The sequence below is a fragment of the Gobius niger genome (genome assembly GCF_951799975.1).
Source record: "Gobius niger genome assembly, chromosome: 5".
Taxonomy (NCBI): Eukaryota; Metazoa; Chordata; class Actinopteri; order Gobiiformes; family Gobiidae; genus Gobius; species Gobius niger.
Genome location: NC_136856.1, coordinates 27,816,404 through 27,837,861, shown reverse-complemented (window position 1 = coordinate 27,837,861; position 21,458 = coordinate 27,816,404). Strand labels below are relative to the sequence as shown.

The window sequence follows — 21,458 nt, the reverse complement described above, 5'->3', positions numbered from 1 at the left end:
GCAATATCTGTAATTAGATCAGATGTTTTACCAAAGAAAAAGTCAGAAAATATTTGGTCTGGGAGGTGAGAAGACTGGATCAGAAGAGACCGAATTTTAGTCAAAAAATGTTTTTTCTTAAACAGGTTTGACAGGTCTTAGGCCTAATTTCCTTGCTATTTCCAATGATTAAAATGAATTAATTAGCCATACAGCGTCCACACCAACATCCTACACCAAACCTATGCCCAAGTTAGTTCACAATAACATGGGAGATCTATCCTTGCTCAAAGATGTGCTGCTGATAAATCGTGGCATTTGGTGTCATGTACAGAATGTCCTTGAATAAGTGTGATATACTACTAGCTCCGATACCGATTACACATGTTCAGTCCCTTTTTCTGTGTATTAGTTTGTTGTAAATTCTGTCACCTACACAGTCTTATAATGCTTCTTTATGCCGAGCAAAAAGACAGAACAGGAACAACTGAGCTGGGCTTTTTTTTTTCTTATGTGAAATGAATGTGTGCAGTACCGGGAATGTCCACTTGGAGCAGTGACAGGATCTTAAGGATGAAGATGGGGATCCAGCAGAGCGAGTCGGTGATGACGATGGAGAAGAAGCGCTTGGCGATGGTCACCTCCTTCTTGATGTGGTTGCTGTACTTGGTGGTCTGCGTGCCTGTCCTCTGGATGTTGTAGAACATACTGGCATAGGAGAGCACAATGATGAGGAACGCAACCAAGTTGAGACCTGAGAAAAAGAGACGGCTTTAGCTACCACAGCGCAGAGTCTAAAGTTTGTAGAGCATAGAAATGAGACAAATTATACCATCAATCATCACCTTTGCAGAATTTGCTGTGAAGTAAATATTGAAGATTTTCTAGTTCAAGGAGAAAACAGCTACAATTTTCATTAATACTGTATCTTAGGAAGAATAAATCGACCCTGATGTGCTCCTCTTTTGAGTCGTTTAAATGATCTTATCTATAAAATACATTTTCTTCACATTTGTGTTTCTATCATGTGGTTTACTGATTTGCTGTTTAAAGCAAGGAAACTAAAACCTTTAAAAGGAATAGGCCACCGTTTTTTCATCCTGAGATATGTTCTTACCTGAGCTTAGATGAGTTGATGTGTACCTGTCTGGTCTTTTATGCGTGCCCACAGTCACGCAAAACGACCTAAGATGTTTTCAGCATTTTGGCCTCTCCAAATGTATTCCTATAGCTCCAAACAGGGGCGAAGTTAGAGGCGACCAAGCTCCTCCACGGGCACGCCAGACAGGTATGTATCAACTTGTCTAAGCTCAGGTAAAAACATATCTCAGAATGGAAAAACGGTGGCCTGTTCCTATAAACATTCTAAACAAAATCTATAAGGACAGCTAATGTAATAGAATTCATCAATCCATATGAATTGCTTGTGTACAGTAAGCTCTCAGTTGTGCATGAGTTTTCCATCGTAGAGAAGGGTTGTTCATCTGCTTCGAGACCCACCTTCAATCTCTATAGATAAGCCACGACCCGAATAGTTTACCATTTGTGTCACTTTGCAGTAAATGTAATATGAAAATCCAACGTTTTCCGTGCAGTGTTTGGTCTTTATCTGTGAGTCCGACTGTACTAGCGCTGCACGATGTTAACTAATTTTGATTTTTCTGATAGATAATGCGCGTTCAATTGCAAATTTAATATTTTATATATATCAAATCAAATCAAACAATTTATAGACCTATATAACCTATTTACAGTATGTTCTATGTTCATGCCATTGAGCATTGAGCTGCATGCAGCCTACTTCTAAAACTGCTGTTAAAGTTGTTAATTACATTTCAGCTTCATGTAGCAACAAGATGTGAATTAAGGAGTTGGCAGAAAAACATCCTTAGTTGTAATCATTCAGGCTGAGGTTGTTCTTTAGGTTTTTTTTTTCTTGGCTTGTGCTTCCAAAGTTTGATTGATGGACAGGTCGGGTCACAGAATTATCATATAATCGCAAAACGGGTTTGGATGGTTAGATAATCATCATCATCACTGTCACTGTACGCATGTATCTTTGTAGTAAGCCGCGTCTAATTCAAATACAGCAAGATTTTAACAGAACTTTCATAAAACAAGCAGCGTTTTTAGCTTATTAGTCCCTGTGTCCAAATCTCTCTGTGCATGAGTTTTACCTCACGTCTGCTTCCTGAGCAAACCTACACAAGTCAGAGGGGGTCTGCCCTATGTTCCCTGGTACATATGTTCCCCAGTCAATAGAAGTGGGGGAACATCGATGTATTAAGATTAGGCACCAGCCCACTATCCTTAAGATTAATGGCTAGGGCAGGGTCAGGGTTAAGCTGATTGACGTATGTAGACGTTTCACTCTCTTGACTTGTGATTGGTTGATGTACCAACTCACCTACGGAAAAAAAAATCGCACCCGGGGAACATAGGACCTAGGTATCATAGGTACGCACCCAGTCAGAGCACACATTTGAGGTTACTGCAATAGCTAAAGCCTCAATATCGATGTGATAAAGGTTCATCTTGCAGCCCTACTGTACACAAATTTCATAACGTCTTTGAAGCTCACTAGAACTCACTTGTTTTGACCTGAGAACTGCTCTAAACAACCATGACTCGAACCCCTTCTCTACAATATCCTAAAGAAACAGTGTATACCTTCAACCTTTTCTCTATTTGTTCCACACAAAGGTTCTTGCACAACAGTATCAAAGTAGTGGTGCACAGACCACAAGATTATGATTTTAAATTCAATAATTTGTGGATATTCTGATGATATTGATCTGTGATTCTTGAGTGAGCGGTAGGTGGTTGGACTGGCCGATGTTACAGATTGTCAATCTTGCCTCCTCCAGTCTACCCTGGGCCATCTGTGGCTACAAACAAAGTTACCACCACCGTGTGTGAGTGGTGAATGTACGATGCATGGAATCGTTAAGTGACTTTGAGTGTCTGAAACATGAACACATCCTTTTGCGCACCCAAAGACGATAAAATCCACAAAACGCAACACTGTTTCTTACCGAGAAATATCACTATGGAGTACACGTGAGCCCACAGCGTCTCGGGCTGCTCTGCATGTAGCGGGAAACACACCCCATTGGTTCCATAGAAGTTCCTGAACAGTCCTTTGCAAACCAACGGGAGGAAGGCGATGACGAACCCAAAGACCCATATTCCCAGGAGTATGGTGACTGTGCGCCTCCAGCCCGGTGTGAGGTAGTGGAATGGGTACACGATGCAGATGTACTTCTCCAGGGTGAGGTAGGTGAGCAGGAGGACTGACACTTCAGTGGACAGCATGGCCAAGGAGCCGATGAACTGGCACTGGCTGCTGTCCATCCAGGCCTGGGCGTGCCGGTTGTACTCGCCGCGAAACTTCAAGTCGTACGCGCCAATCATGAACAGATAGATGCCCATTAGTCCGTCTGCGCCTGCATGAAATGTAAAAAAAGTTGCATCAGAAGGTGAGCAGCTAACTACAACAGAATGGAAATCCCAACTGTGTATGAGTTTGGAGGACTTGTGACTCATTTTCCAACTACTTTCCAGGACTTGTGACTTGCTTTGGGGCTGCAAGATGATGCCTCTAGCTGTAGCCATGAACGGGCATCGGCTCCCGGATGTTCGTAGAGCCAGTGGACTATGGGTCTGATGTTTGCAGCCCAGTAATAATACTGAAAGTTTGGTGTGGCCATACCTCCCGTCTTTTTTGGCTGTTGCAAAGTGGTCCATGATATTTGGGGGGGCTTTCCATTCCAGACGAAAGTTGTGATAGTGCTTAGTTTCATGAAAAATGATTTTGGGATAAAAATTGGCAAACACTGGAAAATATATGAAAACTTGGGTAAAATGTTCATTTGCAAAAAATGAATGCGGCCTGCAACAGAAAGGGGGAGGGATGACCAGGACCTCAGATTGGACTTAGACTTTGTTCAAATAGTGGTTGGAAGTTGGTGGAGAAAAGATCGGAATACTTTCTGTTGACAGTAATGCCCAAATAATCAAACTGATGGGTGGTTTTGAAGGGAAGTGACCCAGATGGGTACTTAAGAGCTGCACTATTTATGGGGAATAACTCACTTTTCTCTAGGTTTAATTTATACCCAGGACATTTTTGAAATCTTTTGAGTATACTGAAAACCTCAGGTAGGCTAGTGTCAGGGTCAGAGATGAACAAGAGGAGATCATCTGCATAAAGAGACACTCGCTGCTCCTGTCCCTCTCTGTACTTCCTTTAATCACCGGGCTATGGCGAAGGGCTATGGACAACGGCTCAATGGCTAATGCAAAGAAGAGGGCTGAAAGGTTTTATGGTGAGTTTGATGTAAATTGAATGTAGGAAATTATAGATATACAGACACATTGACATTTCCCACCTGAAGCAGATGAAAGACAGATCAAGGTAAAATATTTAGACTGGATTCATATGCATGTAGATCAGATCAGGGCAAACATCTACGAAGCAAAAAGGCCAGGGGTGGTGGTGAACACGAGGCGCGCAATCTGCATGTGATTATAGGCCAAAGGGAAATCGTCTCTTTGATACACTTCTCTCGATGGGTTTAAAAATTTGAACAGTAGTTAAAAGGTTTCCCCATGTAGTCATAAACACAAGAGTTCATATTTTTTCCTTTGATCGCTCTCTACCGTCCATTTTCACGGTGCAAAGGTCCGTCTCAGTCATGGAAAGTGTTTACTCTATGTGTTTTCCTTTTGCGATGTTAATGTTTGACATTTTGTAGTGATGTTGGTATCGCTGTCCTAGAATCTTGGCGACTTTTGTTTCAAAGCTGAAGTGCCGACAGTGATTCATGGAGATCGTGGGCCACTGGGAGCTTCCTTCTGAAAGTGTGTTTGAGCAAGATAAACGATTCCTATTTCAGGCAGATTCAGAGCACATTTAGTTTACTTTAAAGTCAACTATTCCCCTGATGTTGGAAAGAGTGCTGACTGGAATGTTTGCAGTTCCTGAACACTCAGGTTTGGTTAATAACAACATCCTGAGACATACTGCTTTGGCTCACATCTGTTTTCATGTCCTTGTTTTCTTTTTGTTATAAAAGTATTAATAACTTATTGTACCAGTGTTTCAGTATTATACCTAAGGTTAAATGTACAACATGGGGCTTGGGAACTTCCTCAGGATTCCAGTGGGGTGGGAGAGGGATCAATGGAAGGGGCTGGATGGGTCGTTTTGTGTCCACACTTGTCATCAACATGCTGTGATTGAGAGAGCAGCGCCGCGGAGCTGTATTTTTCAAACAGCCACTTTGTCAACGTTCCCTTCGTCATCACTCTAAAATGTTCCTGATCGTTAATCAATTTCATTGTGGGTGGATGCCTTCGAGGGAAACGGGGAATATGACCCGAAGAAAGAAATGACTGATAACAGATTGTTTCTACGCCTGAACATGTCTATGCCGTTCTGCTCATGAATGCAGTTGCCCTCGGCATGTCCCCACTTTGAGTCCCGATGTGTTATCGCCGTGACCAGCACCTCCCTGACAGAGCGGGCTCAACATGGCTTTGCCTCTGTCAAACAGAGAATGAGGCTAAACTAAGAAAACAGGGGCGTATCGTTGGATAAATGGATGTCACAAAACAGTAGCATTAGGACCATGTGCATCGTGTTTTTAGGTCTGCATGGAGGGTTTGCTATATCCCTGATTCAGGACTCCTCACGGGACACAGCGGTGGACAGCACGTCGCTCTGCCAGTTTAAATGCAGCGACTTTAAGTTAAAACACAACATTGCAGATGTGTTTACAAAGTGGACGAAATAATATCTTGCCAATCAAGTGCACCACTTCCTTTCCCCTTTGACCCAGTTTCCTTCGCAAAAACGCAAAGAGAAGCACAGAGGTGCTTTCTGTGCACTGGTAGAAGTTACCGAGGAAGTTGCACGCTTCAGTTCTTTTTTTCATCAAGTGTGGACACAGAGCTGTAGGGCCGAGACACAAGGCGTGTTGTCTGAGGATCACTGGGGTCTTGGTTAAGACCTTATTCCTCCTCTGTAGCCTTTGTCTTGTTTGTTTCTGCAGTAGACCTGTTTTTGGCCTGGTTTACGTGGTTTAGGCCTGAGTTGGTCTTAGTCCTGACTCCTGGTTTACATGTGGTTCAGCCCAGTGGCGTGCACAGACATTTTGAGGGGCAGTGTCCAGAACGCAGGCACCTCCTCACCTTCTCTCCCCTCTGTCTCCTCAGCTCAGCTCACACTGCTCTGACCCTGGTCTACGCTCAGCCCTGATTTAGTCTGAATAATACAGCTCATTTTCAGAACATTTTATAGCGCGACAAACAGAACCGCTAAAGTGACTGACTTCTTACCGCGGACTTTATCCGGACGGTCTCGACGCGCGGCGGCGCTGACAGTCTCGCCCCGACGGCCCTTTTGTTTCCTTTCCCCTTAATAATCCAGTCATGTCGCGCTGGCTCGTTCATAAAGTTACCGAATTTACTCAGTTTACTTTACTCCCGCGTCTCACAGAGATGGGCTGTACCATCTTCTTAAACAGGGGGAGACACGGGGACAGCGCAGCTGCCCTTCTGTGATCAGGAGCATCAGCGCCGCCGTGGCTCGAGAAGCAGAGGAGGAATGAAGCGCGATTTGAAGTTGTTGAACATTAAAACTGTATTTTCAGCACATGTTGGCTTAATAGGGCAAATATCTAAGAACAATAAAATAAATAATACTTCAAAAAAAAAAAAAAAAATGGTCTGGAGAAGGGCACTTAAAGGGCACAGGGCAGAGGGGCAGGTGCTTGAGCACCACCTGGGCTCTATCTGTGCACGTCCCTGGTTCAGCCCTTGGTTTGATGTGGCTAAAACTATAGTCCTATTATAGTCCTACTAAATACCAGTATCAGCTACTCAAAATACACAATTGAATGCAATGTACAATAGGTAAAATCTGAGCAGAAAAAGTTCTATTGTTGTTATTGTTGGTGCGGCCCTCGGACTCAGTTCAGGCTTCTTATGTGGCCGCCCCTGTTCTGAATTGTCTGAATACGTTTTTTGACAATGGAGGCATTTAAAATATATTGCTTTCAAAACTGTGTAAAATAAAATCTCTAATGTTGTGTGACAGGCACAATACAAGAATACGTTTTGAAACGTTCCAAAGGGTGGCTATCTTCGTGTAGCATTAATATTTAACATGGGGCACTTAAATTCTTGTTCAGTATAATATATGTTTAGCAAAACCAAATGATCACAAATAAATACTCACAACAGAGGGAGATGATACACATGGCGTGGAGCTTGTTCTCAGAGCGGATGTAGGATCTCATGCAGATCACAAAGATATTCCCGAAGCACGTTGTGGCGGACACCACCCAAACGAACACCCGCAGCACAATGTTAGCCAACAGATCCTCAAAGGAAGAGATGCCGTCGGTGTTAGGCTTACAGCTGCGAACATGTGGGGCGTAGCCACAGTACTGGAACTTCTTGAAGTATCTACAGCGTTAAAGAGAGAAGAAGTTACCCGAAGTTTCACTGAAAAGTTGACAGTCTTTCTGTACATAAGGAAAGGTCAGAGCAGTCCAGATAAGCACATCCCTTTGGCAGTTGATGGAATGACTTTTCATAAAGTCACATTTAAGAAAGTGGATCTTTTAAGCGGTGCTTATGCGACTCCACATCGTTTGTGTGAATACTAGTGCAGAAGATAAAGTAATTTTTTCACTTCAATACAGTCGGTGAAACAAGCATGAAATTTGGCCTTTACGGAATCTTTTCCATAAGCCAAGTTTTGAAAATGACTGGGTATCCACTAAAAATTTCAAGTTTTTCTTTCTTTTTTATCATAGGTTTTGCGTCTCTGTTTATGCATTTGCTTTAGCTTTACTAATAATACTAAAGGTAGAGTCAACAAGTAAAGGTGAAAGCGTTTATTACTATAAACAAAGATGGAGTCCAATATGGCCCCCGCAAAACCTTAAAAGAAGTGTTTTGGCATTCAGTCAGCAAAGAAGAAATGTCTGTTTATTGTATTTTTAATAGCGCTGTCCAACGATTCAAATATTTAATCGAGAATAATCACATGAATGTCATAGGTAACTCACGATTAATTACACATTTTTATTCTAAATGTCTCTTCAATCGGGTTCCTCAAATATACAGCAAGCTTGGGGAGCGGGCAGGTCGGGTTAGAAAGCGCACTTATTTATTTATTTTTTTTCCTTACATTGTTCCTTACAACATGAAGTTCATTCTTATCCATAAATGCCTCTCAAAGTACTTTATGGGGTAAACGTATCGTTAGCATGTTTTTTTTAAAATTGTTTTCATTTTAGAGAATAAACTCGTGCACAATAGCGGTAATGTGCATAGCGATGAAGATAATGCAGCAGACCTAAAAAAACGAGGTGACAGCTTCGTTCTTGCTAAGAAAGCAGCTTCTCGTGGCATCAGGTAAAGGCTGCTTCACTATAGTTTCAAACTTCCTTTTTGTTGACAAAAAGGGTTGTCCATGATGTAGTAAAACTAAAGCCTCGGGAAAGTATCTGCTTGTCTGATACGTCCATAAGCAATTTCAAAGCTGTGATCCGTGGTACAGGAGGAAAACAAGGTGACCAGTGATATTTCTCTTCCTGTAAACTCGCGGTACCATGACACGCTCCCACAGCAGCAGCTGCAGCAGAGCGGCTCATGCACTGTGCTCACGCGACGGCTTTGTAGGTCGGCAAGTTGCATGGAGTTCAGTGTCAGCTCATCTTGCTTTACTAATGACGTACCTAGCTTTACTTTCTGCAGAATAGTAGACTAGTACTAGCTTATTTAAGTGTTTGTCTAAAAGCCACATATCAATTAGTTGGTAGAAAATAGTTCTAAGATCTGGTTAGTTGACAGGGCGTGCCAGCGCGGGGAAGCCAGGGTTGTACGGGGGCTATACATGACTTGCTCATGTACTCATGTACCATGTCTGAGGAAGGGCGTAGGCCTGAAACGTTACTTGTGGTGTAGTAATAAATACTTTTTCTGGGAGCTACTTAGTTGTGCGGACTTTTTTTTCTCTTTTTCATCTTCATAGTCAACTTTGGTCCTGCACACTATTTAGATTGGATGTGATTGTGCGTGGATGTCCTTTTTAACGCTATTGCTCATGTACTTACCCTGATGGTGCGTGGATCACACGGGACTGTAATGGCACTGGATGAATGACCGGGTGAGGTGGAGAATAACCGAACCTAGTTGTATCCCATACATCAATGTGCACATCAGACAATTTTTTTCATCTTGGAATTGTTTGTGGACACCCAGATTTTTTGACAGAGATGGTTTTGGTATCTGCTGCACTGTATAGCCTAAAATCAATATTACATTTCTAACCAACAAAGAGCTTCACAGCATATTCTTTAAATGTAATGACTTTGAGGGCTTTCAACCATGTTAAAAACACTGCATTCTGCTTGTCGGTGCTCGGTGTCTGAAAATGTGCCAATCCTAGAGTTATAGACTCTACTGACAATCAAAACAATGACATGGCAAAATATAAAAGTGGACGTACATGTGAGTCAGGTACTTGAGTGGCTCGAACATCCTTCGCTGAATGTTATCGATCTCTATACCCTCTATGCTCCTGTGGGGGGAAAAAGCCATTGATTTAGTCTTAAGAAGTGGGCTGTTCCAGCCACACCATGCGGAAAATGGACTAAAGGCTCTGCATTGGAGAACAAAGCTGAAGGATGCTACCCTGAAATCAATTTAAGTACATATAGACCTAAGACAACTCAAAGAAAAGACACTCAAAAAAAAGAACACAGAACACAGTATGTCAATCTCGAAAGCAATAAAGTACTTTTGAAGACAGTCAAGCTGAGGACACAATTCACATATTTTTTTCCAGTTTTAAGAGCGTTTGTATAAAGGGGGACCACATTAAATGACTGGATTTACTCCCTGAATTTAGTGCGATTATAGAAAGACTGGGGTTTCACGCATAACGACTGAGAGAGGCCACACTAACACCTGAGAAAGAGCAATGTCATGTGATGACTGTCGGCTGCCAGTTAGAGTTCATTTTGATTAAATCTTTGGTTTTTGGATTAAATGAAAAAAAAAAAAAAAAGATTTGTTTCTGGTAGACCCGTGTATCTGACGGACATTCTCCCTCAACAGCAATGGACGCGACGCTTCACTCGGCCCGACCATCTCAAAGCAAAACATGTGGGCAAACGTTCAGCCTCAAACAAACGCTCCAGCCAGCCGACTGCCAGCCAAAAATAACCCTACCCCTTGTCAGTATAGGACAGGGCACTTTGATTTCTGTTTAAAGCAATTGTTAAGGACTTAAAGGCTCTGTTTTATGGCCCTTTTGTTTTATTTATTTTTTACTTTTATATAAATGTGGCATTATTATTACTGTTTAATGAACTCTATAAGCTACATGAGTGATTACAGTTCCTAAAACACTTGAAAACTAAATAGCTATAAATGCACTTTGTCTCTGTTACTTTAATAACTATGCACATTAACAATAATAAATAGATTTGTTGTTAAACTCATGTTTTTATCTAATTATTGAGTAATTTAGGTTTTTCGATTAAAATGTGATTTATTAATTACAGACCTGTAATTAACTCGATTAAAACATTTTAATAGAGTCCCACCACTAATTTGTGGTAATGTTTATGGTCCATAGCTTCTTGGCAAAATGTCAAAAAGTTAAAGGGGGCGATACTTATGCAACCCACTGTAACTGCATTATCCAAAAAAGGTGAGGTGAGTGCTGCAAAAGTCGGTTTGGGTGGCAGGAGAAAGTGGTTCTTGTGAGCATTTGGTGAAAACATTTTGTTTGATGTTTGTGCTGTTGTTCTGATAGAGAAATGAAAATGAAGCAAGCTACGGTATTCAACTTGTTTCGAGTGTTGTTCAATTTTCGAGGACAGGGATCTACAACCTGTCACTCGGGTGACGGCTTTTGTTGCTTTGAGTAGCTTAAGCAATTCACCAGACAGTTGATAAGGATTCAATTCTGAGGTGTTTTTTTTTTATATCGGCTCTGCTCATAGGCAGTGCTACGTTTGAATGTATCAATAGCATTGACTTCAATAGCGGAGACACATAGTCTAATATAATGAACACTAATCAGCGGGCCGGTTCCCAAGATGGCCATAAGATCAAAAGTCACAGGACTGAAACATAGGTCTACTGTAGTGTACTTACAATGACTTGAGCTTGTGCAGTTTGTCAAAGTGGTTGTACTTCAACTCCAGAATTGGATTGTAGGAGATATTCCTAAAAACAGACGCAGGGTTTGATTTTGCAATGTACAAAAAGAAAGAACAAAGATATATGCAATATTGGAACTATGCGGTCAGCATCTACTTATGTAGGCCAAGGCCACCCAATATCAAAGCGCGTTAAAGCTCAAGGCTGCAGAGAACGTTCATGTTTTTAAGAGCAGGCTCAAGACCCACCTCAAGTGTCTCAAAGAGACACTTGAGATCTCCTTGGTATCTGACAGGTCTGAGACATTGCAGGGACAACACAGAAAGATCTAACAGGGTGAGGACAACAAATAGTGTTAGCAATGGTGCCACAGCTATGCGGAGACTCCACTGAAATCGAAGTGATTTGTTTTCACTGAGACTTCCTGAAGAATCGCCTTATTGCCAGGGGACGTATTGGAGACATCTCTGTGCCTTACGGTGACTATTGTGTCCTAATAGTCTCTAGGCCGGTGAGATGTTGAGGAGACCTTGTAGAGACTGCCAGTTTCTGCAGTTTCCGCAACATCTGCTGTGAGATAGACCCTTAACCTGTGATCATAATGATAACAAGCGCAAGTCATACAACAAATTAAAAAAATATAGTGGGCTAATAAGAAAGGGACTGTTGAAAGAAAAGCATAAGGTTCAAGCTTGATTGCTCCTTGAGAACCCTTTGAGGCGACTGAGTGCACAAAAATGCTTTTACGTACTTATTACAGTCTGCCTGACAATTCTCTAAAAACGGTCCTGATCTAGAAGTGACTTGAACTCAGAGGCATAAAGAAATACTTGAAGATAAGTGGCTGTAAAGTCTACAGCATATTAATCTTTAATTACAGTGTTTAGCTGAATTGCTGAAGCAATTCCACCAACAATTTCCAGTCAATAAAAATCTGCCCTGGAGATACAACCGCATTACTACACTTTAAATCCAGTCTATTTAATATGAAAGTGCAATTTCACAGGCATTTAGCAGATGTAACTACCACTCATGTAAAGCTAATGCGGCTGTTCTGAATCATATATAGGCTCAGCAGCGCATTTGATTGTCATCCTGTCAGCGGGATGCCTCATTATATATTCATGAAACGCATGTATTATTGAAACGCATACTCACAGTTGAAGCAGGTCTCCCAGTAAGATGAAGAGGTTAGGAGGGATGGACAGCAGCTTGTTGTTGGATAAGTCCCTGTGTGGAAGAGCAGAAACATGGGAGGTCAAAGCGTTTTTTTCATAATGTCCAACTTTACTGCATAAATAGCTTTTAACTAGTACTGTCAAGCGTTCCCTCTCTGATGTTTGCCATTTTAGTGCACATTTGCTCATTTGGACTGTGTGATATGAGGAACAAAGTTGACACTTGATCTGCATTTTGTGATCTCGAAAGATCTCTCAAGATGAGGATTTATGGGCAGAGTTTTTACAAATGCTGCTTCCGTTGAAAACGATGGAATATTCACCATCATGGTGAAGAGGATTTCTTCTTTTTTTCTTTCTTTTCAGTATGGAAAATACTTTTTTTTTTTCAGCTTCCGGAACCTGTTTGAATTGAGCGTTCTATCCTCATACAGATAAATGGTGAAGTCAGGCCCTGTATTAAAGTATGGCGAGATACGACATATCCGTTTCATAGGATTCATATTATTTCTGTGGTTTTCTCCTTCATTAACATATCACAACAGGATGTTTAGTTGTTATTGGATGTGTAGATGGCAGAGCAGGTCGTCCTTGGGCAAGGCACTTCACCGACCTTGCCTCCGGTGTTTGCGTACATTGGTGGTTCCTTGATGTTAAAGTGCCTTGGGTAAAAGTGCTATATGAGTTGAGACCATTTACCATTTAAAACTAGGCTGAACAGCTGAAAACATCTGGATCGTTCACAATTTGGGATGTTTGATAGCTACATGCTAACGATTATGGAAAAAAAATACATTGAGCAGGCTAACGAACGCTGATAAGAGTAGCTGGCATCAGGCAAAAATAACCATTTATGGTGCCGCTTTTTTTTACATTGCCTTGATACATTGTACCTAATGGGGCAGTCACACCTTGATGATTTAACCAGCGTATGCCGACGTATGATAAATTTGACAAATACGCTGGCGTACGTTGGATAAGTTATGGGAAAGTTTTGTATAAGTTATGAACAGGCTGGCACACGTCGACATACGGCAAGTACGCTGGAATACGTTGAGAAATTTCAAGCATGCTCAACATTTCTGGACGTATGCCAGCGTATGCTCATACGTCCGACATAAGTGGGTCATAAGTTACCGGTAAGTTATGTGATCGTTGACACACGTTAATTATAAGTTGCTCATAAGTCCTTATGTCTAATAGTGCTGTGCGGGTCCGTTTTTTTTTTTTACAGCCTGCATTTGGAGCAGGTTTTGCCCGCCCCGCAGGTTGTTTCTATTTTAATAACCTTCCCCGCCCCGTAACCATTCCAAATACATACAAACGGATCATACAAAAAATGATCCGTCTGAATTGAACAGTACTGGCGTGTCCTCCCCTCGCTCTCTCTCTCTCTCTCTCCTGTTCGCTGGGATCATGAGAGGGACAGACAGCAGAGATAACACACTCACAAACGCACAGAGGGTGGACAATAGGAGACATCGAGCTCCATAAAAGTGCTCTCTGGATCACAAGCTGTCCGACGCACATCTACGTCAAAATCCTGCTCTAAAGATGATGGAATAAGTTGTGGCTGAATTCAATGAATGCGCGTACGGCGGCAAAGGAGATCAAAGGATAATTTCATGACCCGTCCTGAACCACGGGCAGCCCGCATGGACCGTGGTGGAACCCGCGACCCGTGCATCACGTCTACTTTCCCCATGGCCTTAGCTTGATCCTCGCTTACTGCCCCACTCAGGACACTGGCTTGTCGCATTACGCAGCTGTGTGTTCGTGCTCGATATGAATACTCTATGTATACGCCCAAATCTGAAAAAATACATAGAAAGTTCAGCGTATGAAGCGTTTGGCATATGCTGGCTAGATCGTCAAGGTGTGACAGCCCCATAATAATAACATATTGTACAATGGGGCGATGGTGGTGCAGTTGGTAGAGCGGGTCGTCAAGTGACCGGAAGGTCATGGGTTCGAAACCCAGCTCCCGCAAATGCACACTGTTGTTGTGTCCTTGGGCAAGACACTTCACCCTACTTGCCTCCAGTGTCTGTGTACATTGGTGCATGAATGAGAGTGAATGGGTGACTGGTTCCTTACTGTAAAGCGCTTTGGGCCTGATAAAGGTAGAAAAGCGTTATATAACTTGAGTCCATTTACCATTTATAGTGTAATCTGCTTTGTAACAATCTGTAATAACTTGTACATATGTAGTACATAGACAATAGAATAATGTATATTAGTTCTTTGGAGGTACATAATGTAATAAGACCCTTATGGTTAGGGGTTAAGGTTAGAGTTAGGGTCTTATGTTTTATCACATTATGTTTTTGACAGGTACAGTGTATCAAGGGTAGTGTAAAATAAAGTGTTACCTTAATTACTATGACCCTGTAGCTGAACACGAGCAGTTTGTTGTGAAACAATTTCAGCATTGTCATCTGTGTTTTTTCTTCTTTTGTTCTTTATGACACATCAATGGGCTGCATTTTACTGTATGAAAGAGATAGTTGACTCAACCCCAGAGACCTAATGTATTTCATTACATTTTCATACATTATTCAATACCTTCATTTCACCTCTATTATGAGCCCATATTACTGTGCAATGAACAGCCATGTTATTTTCAGTTCTATCAATGAAGGAAAAATGCTTAGACTGAGCAAAAATAATTACTGTAGTATCATTCACAGTTCAAAGGCCAATTGTGTGAAGCTAATGTCCACCTGCTGTCATCTATAACTGTTCATTAAGTCTGTCTTGCTCCACTGGAATTACATGGTGTGACGAGTAAAGGGCAATGTCGTGATGAGAGGCGTGAACGTATAATGAAGGAGAGCTTGTCCAGATGTGACGCCATCAAATAAGCCCAGGCAACTGATATCGCATTTCAGTCTGAAGAGACAAATGAGTGAGGTACAATGAATAGTGCATTGATTTGGCGTAAACCAAGGAAGCATGGGCACTGGTGGTGGTGGTGAAGGGGAGATGGAGAGGTTGAGGCGGCTGACGGTTCTGCTGTTGCGGCGGGGGGGGGATGAGTAAAGCGGGCACATACATTAGCGCGGCTTCGTGATGATCGTCTGAATTGTGGTAGACTGAGGGTGCTTTCCAGATAATCTATTGGCCTTACGGGGAGCAAATACATGGCAACCTTGTGGCATTCCTACTATCAGCAATGCGACAAGGTTGTGGATGTAGAATCCCTTTGCCAATCACCTGTCAACAGTGCTTGCAGATTTTGACTGGCTTAGGCATTGCCAGCTTTCATTCAAGGTCATCCAAGAGGAAAATGAAACAAAACTTATTGCTGCTCAATGAATAAAGCCCAGTCTGCACCAAATCAGCTGATGTTTAGTGGAACTCTACCACTGTCGAGAGAGCGCCCGCACACCACCGCCCACACACCATGTTCTGCTTCATGGAGAAGTAGACGTGCTTTTGGACAATGCTTTGAATGAAGACTGAAGAGTGCTTTACTGTGCTTTTACTTACTTAAAAATGTGTGAAGAATTGTTACATTTGCAGTAAAAAGTACCACCTGTGACAATCTTAGCCAGTTCACAAAGCTTGAGGGTCACCAAAAATTGGTCTAAGGGCCCATTTGGCTGCATTTTGGTCACTCCTGCTTCATTGTCTGTCCCTGATGCCGTGGAGATAGTTCGCAGCTACACAGAAGCCTATATGTTATGAAGTTCACACAACTGTGCCTTTGCAAAGATGTCCAAATCACACTGTGTTTCACTTACACGGATCTCACGAATAGTTCATGAAACTAGAAGGTCTTGGCTTTCAAATGAGGTATCACACTGGCATGTAGGCTGTAAGAGTTTGAGATCTGGATATGCATGACAGCTAACCCTAAAACAGTGCTTTTCAACCACTGTGCCGTGCACTAGTGTGCCGTGAGATATTGTCTGTGTGCCTTGGGAAATTATCCACTTTCACCTAGATGGTTTTTTGAAAACAAATGCATTATTATCCACAAATAATACTGTACTGTTTTCGAGTGTCTGTGCTGTCTAGTGATCAGCAGAGTAACCATATAATACTCTTCCATATCAGGTAGTAAATTTCTCTGAGACAAGAGAATCAGTGATGCATTGAGGCATTGTTGCTAGCGAGACTATACGGTGTTCCTATTCAAGACACTTTGATGACTGAATATAGCCTACAGAGCTACATTTTCTGCTGGTGGTGTGCCTCGTGATATTTTCAATGAAAAAAATGTGCCTTGGCTCAAAAAAGGTTGAAAAACACTGCCCTAAACCATCTTAATTCCAAAGATGGCAGATAACAGGTTAAGGTGCAATTTAGTGGGCGTAGTCATGGCAGAATCTTTCACATAGCTTCTTGCCTTGCTCCGATGCTGTGTCTTGTTTCAGCTCTAAAAAAAACAGAGCCATTTCAAACTGTTTCAAAAGAGCTGCTAAAACAAAGGCAACACCACTGAAAGAAAGAGTCATTAGCTTGCCCTACTGCACCATTACTCCAGTGGCGCTGCATTGTGTTTGTTTAGTCTCTATTCTCCATTAGCTGTAACCAAAGAACAGCGTCTCTTTGTCCGCTGCTGCTCAGGCTTCGACAAGTGGGTGGTAAACATATATTACCTGCATGTGCTCATCAGCCTCTTCATTGTCTGCTGCTGATTGTCTGCATTCACAAGTGTCTGAGCTGAATATAAATCCCCCAAGATTACCACCCATAAATTGTCACTCTTCCATGTAAGATTTTAGGCTGAGTCAAAGCTGAAGTGATGCAGGCTGAACGTCGGACGTCAGCTTTTCAGTAAAAAGATTACTTTATTTACTTTAATGAGGCAGCAATAGTTAAATGCACTCCTTCCTGCCAGTGGGTTGTGAACCTTTGCCAAATAAATTGCTACAGAGTTTTGAGGAGATTGCTGTTTTGGCATTGAATATAAAACGGGGGCCAAAACCTTTCTACAACTTTTCTCAAACTAGTTCTACTGCACAGTGACTTTATATCGCTGACATTCTGGGCTGATCTGCGGGTGAGTAATAACAGAAAGAATAGCTGTCTCTGCACAGGTCATGGCAACGCTGCAGTCCTTCAGTTGGACAGAAGAAAAATACCACCGAATTCCAAAGATTGAAATGACATTCCGCGGAATAGTAATGTCAGCTATGGACGAATGTGATCGAAATATAAAATGTTTTTGCAGCAGGTTCAAGAGCAAGTTTTTTCTGTTGAGGTTTATCTAGGTCTGCATATTTATGAAAGCGAGTGAGTCTAATGTCACCAAAGCTTTCTCAGTGTGACTGCAAAGTGCTTGCCGCAAAACAGCTCTCCTTTTCGATGCACTCCTGTCTGAGAGCACGTCAAAAGGGTGGCCTGTACGAAAACTGCTATAGGGGTAGCGTCTTAAGTGGGGGCCGAATCTTCTGGCCCCCAAGATGAGTTTGAGAAATATGGCTACACACTTACGATGCAAAAACACCTTTTTATTTTTGAATTGGATACAGCCTTTGTAAAAATTCGATCCTGGAGCAGTAAAAAAGAAGAAAGGCTGCCAATCTGCATCTTCAGCTCATCAAACCTTTCAAGACACTCCGCTGTATCATGGTTGTACTAGCGGAAACATGACTGATATGTGACAGTTAGACACCACGCTCTGAGACGGGGACAAGCCCAGGAGGCGGTGCACCGTTTCAGATGATCAGAGGAGACAGAGGGCAGCTACAGTTTCTCCATCCTCCAAGGTCATGCGGGTGGAGTGGCTGAAGGACAACGAGATCATCGACCCGGCCGAGGACAGGAACTTCTACATCACCGTGGACCACAACCTGATCATCAAGCAGGCGCGTCTGTCCGACACGGCCAACTACACCTGTGTGGCCAAGAACATCATGGCCAAGCGCAAGAGCTCCACCGCCGTGGTTATCGTCTACGGATTTCCCATCAACCAGTGCTCCTCCTGTGACCAAAACAGTGAAGATGGCGGCCGCGACACAACGATCTTTCACCAAAGAAAAAAAAGAGTGGTGCGCACTGAATGGGTGCTGCTGCCGGATGCTCTCTCATCGAATACAATTTCTCCATCTGTGAGATCAAAGTACCATCTTATCTTATCTTATCTTAGGAATCGTCTCAAATCCTTGATTATCACAGTTTAATTCCTCACCTCTGAAGTACGTGGTAGTTAAATGTTGAGGCAGGTCAATTTTGAGGAGGGAGGGACTCTCCCACAAAGCGGAGAAGAGAAGCTACAGTCGGCCGGTTGGTTGGTTAGCAGATGAGTCACTGTGACTGTGTCAGTATCACTCGGTCACCTGGCCACTCATTTAAGTATGGCTCTACTCTCTGTAGTGCAGCCATAACTTAACCTTTCTTTCATAATATATAGACTAATGCCAACGCACTCGCTAACGTTAACGCAGTTAGCGCTAACGTCCACAGCAGCGTATACTCTCTGAGGAGGCACAAAAAACATACAGTAATTATTGTAAGTAAAGAGTAAGTAAGTAAGTTCTTTATTATATTATATATTTATATTTATATTATAATATTATATATTATATTATAGCTGCTGTGACCGAGCGCACCACTACGGTGGGCCAACCCGACCAGCACGCCACCAGAGACAGGGGACATCGCAGCACCCAGAGGAAACTCTGAGGAAACCCGGAAGAAACTCGGAGGAAACCTGTCTGGATGCCCCCAGTGCTGGTCCTCCGAAACGGCGCTCCACACCCTGACCCTCTTTCCGCTACAGAGCGTGGTGTCCTGCACCGGTCAGTTGTTGTCCCAGCTTCCGGTCTCTCTCCCATATTTGTGCACACGCAACCCAACTCAACACTGAACCTATAACATGTATTTCAGAAGTGACTGATCATATCCGTACATGCATGGTGTGTCAAGTGTCTTTTCAGAGGACACAACGACACAGAAGTACTGGAGACAGGGATCAAACTACACTGAGTCAGTGAACCATTCAAGCCACTGCAGGGAACTAACTATATTTGTTGCAACCCGCTGGTATATCGAATGAAACCAATTTTGAAAACTCGCTCTCTTACAGACAGAAAACATCGACATCAATAGTTTATCCAAAAGAGCAGTTGTTAGAGCTTATGTTGCTTTGGCTGCTATGAAAGCGAGCGAAGATCAAACAGAGCTCTCAAGTGTTCAAAAAACAAAACAGTATTTCTTGAAGGGAGCCACAGTGACATCAAAAGCAGTGGCAGGAGAGAGGCAGCTCAAAGTGCCCCTCTGTGGGTAAGTTCCGCCTGTCTTACCTCGCTAATGGATCGCATTGGGGAACATTGAGTACTAATTAAGGCATTCATAAAAACAAGTGGACATGTGGTAGAACAAGGCACTTTACACTGGTATATTGATTGCAGAGGGAAAAAACGTGACGTGTTTTTCCAAAGTGAGGTTGACGACTGCTCAAGCGCAAACTTGACGACTTTGTGTTTCAGAAAAAGCCCATATGCTGCTCAAAAATGTCAATATGCACGCTATTTCCCTCAAGGGTTTCCTTTGGTCCATGTAAACAGGCCCGAGGATATGTCTGCTGTATTTTGTATACGATTACTTTAAATTGGAGTTAGCCCACTACAAGTTCATTCTCTTTTGCCTGAAATGCCATAAAAATATCCTGACATGATGAGGCTGATTGGAGAAAGAAAGAAAGAAAGAAAGAAAGAAAGAAAGAAAGAAAGAAAGAAAGAAAGAAAGAAAGAAAGAAAGAAAGAAAGAAAGAAAGTGGGTCCCCAGGGTTTATAAGAAAGTTTCAAACTAGGTTGAGAGAATTATAATGAAGAAATGTCATTTTAAATTGCTGCTTTAATGTTCTACGTTTGCAATATGCTTGCTGTGTGCCTGACTGATTTATATAATTGAGCGTTGTATCGCTGTTCACTCAACAAAACCATGCCTGGAGTGGTGTTTGGTTTAATTTAGGCATTCATCATATATTGATAGATATATTAAAAGAAAATGACTGTGGAAGGTCAGCCCACCAACAGGGCTTTGTTTTTGCTTTTTCATTTCAGACTGAGAGGAACTCATTTTCACATTCAGGGCATATCTGTCACCAACCGCTCCAAACAATGGACACCTCAAAACTTGGTAATTTCCTTCACAGTCAAACTTTCCACGTCGGTGAAAGAGAGAGGATGTTAGCTCTGGTGCTTAAGTTCAGTTGCTGTTTGAGTTTTGTTTTTTGTTTATTTTACAAAGTAGGTCAATAAGTCAACAACAACAAACTTAAACTAGGAGAGGACCTTTGGGAAGCAGAGCATTCGCAAAAACAGCTGACGAATAAACAATCTGTTTACAATACCCCCTGACTTGAACTGAAATGAATGACATCAACCGCAGGACACACATTGCTAGATAAAGCTCTGTTGCATGTGCTGTAAAAAGTGTGTCAGTGGCTGCCCCCGGCCATGTTTGAAGTTCTTCTAATGGCATGACTTAATCAAAGTTCAAAGCTGTGGATTTTCTGAATGACGCTTGAAGCAAACAGTGTTTGGAATTTTACCCTCCTATTTGACATGGTAATCCAATAGCCATTGATAGACACAAGATGTGTCTTGGGAAAGTGGTGCAAAATGTGAGGATTTATTCATTTTTTCTCTGAATAAAACAATCAAATTTTTGCTTGATGTTGGTAAAAACTAGTGATGTTAAATTAAGGCTCATTTATGCTCTCCGTTTGAAACTCATTCAGATACACATAAATCTTTCTCTGTATCTCCTGCGTGATTCTGTCTGTGCGCTCCGTCAGACACTTTCGTGTTTTACATAACACTCTTGTGTCTCTCACGCCTCGGTCCATACTCACCTTGTCATGTATCTACTCTTCCCAGTACACGAGGGGGTTTCCACTAGACCTGGGGTGTCAAACATGCGGCCTGATCAGGCCCGCGAGATGATTTAATCCAGCCCCTGCCCTGTATAGCATAAATTTGTATGTAAAAAAATTAAGTCTCTAGACCATTCTTGTGTGGAGTTATGAATTTTGAAAGAATAACCAGAATGCTCATTCTGGCCACTAAGGGACATTACATTTAAAAAAATGAAAGAGTTCCACACGTGTCCAGCAGAGGGCACTGACAAAATAAGAGCTCAGAATATGAACAA

At 42.2% G+C, this 21,458-nt stretch overlaps 1 protein-coding gene across 1 annotated transcript in view; it reads right to left on the bottom strand.

Annotated features, from left to right (window-relative positions):
• Window positions 1–21,458, bottom strand: part of rxfp1 (relaxin family peptide receptor 1) — a 139,420-nt gene that overhangs the window by 4,459 nt on the left and 113,503 nt on the right. Inside the window, exons 12-17 of the mRNA XM_079557269.1 lie at window positions 12,328–12,399; window positions 11,164–11,235; window positions 9,506–9,577; window positions 7,223–7,452; window positions 3,015–3,425; window positions 515–733 (exon numbers count right to left, since the gene is read on the bottom strand). Coding sequence (XP_079413395.1) covers window positions 515–733; window positions 3,015–3,425; window positions 7,223–7,452; window positions 9,506–9,577; window positions 11,164–11,235; window positions 12,328–12,399 — 1,076 coding nt within the window. The remainder of the gene's footprint in view (window positions 1–514; window positions 734–3,014; window positions 3,426–7,222; window positions 7,453–9,505; window positions 9,578–11,163; window positions 11,236–12,327; window positions 12,400–21,458) is intronic.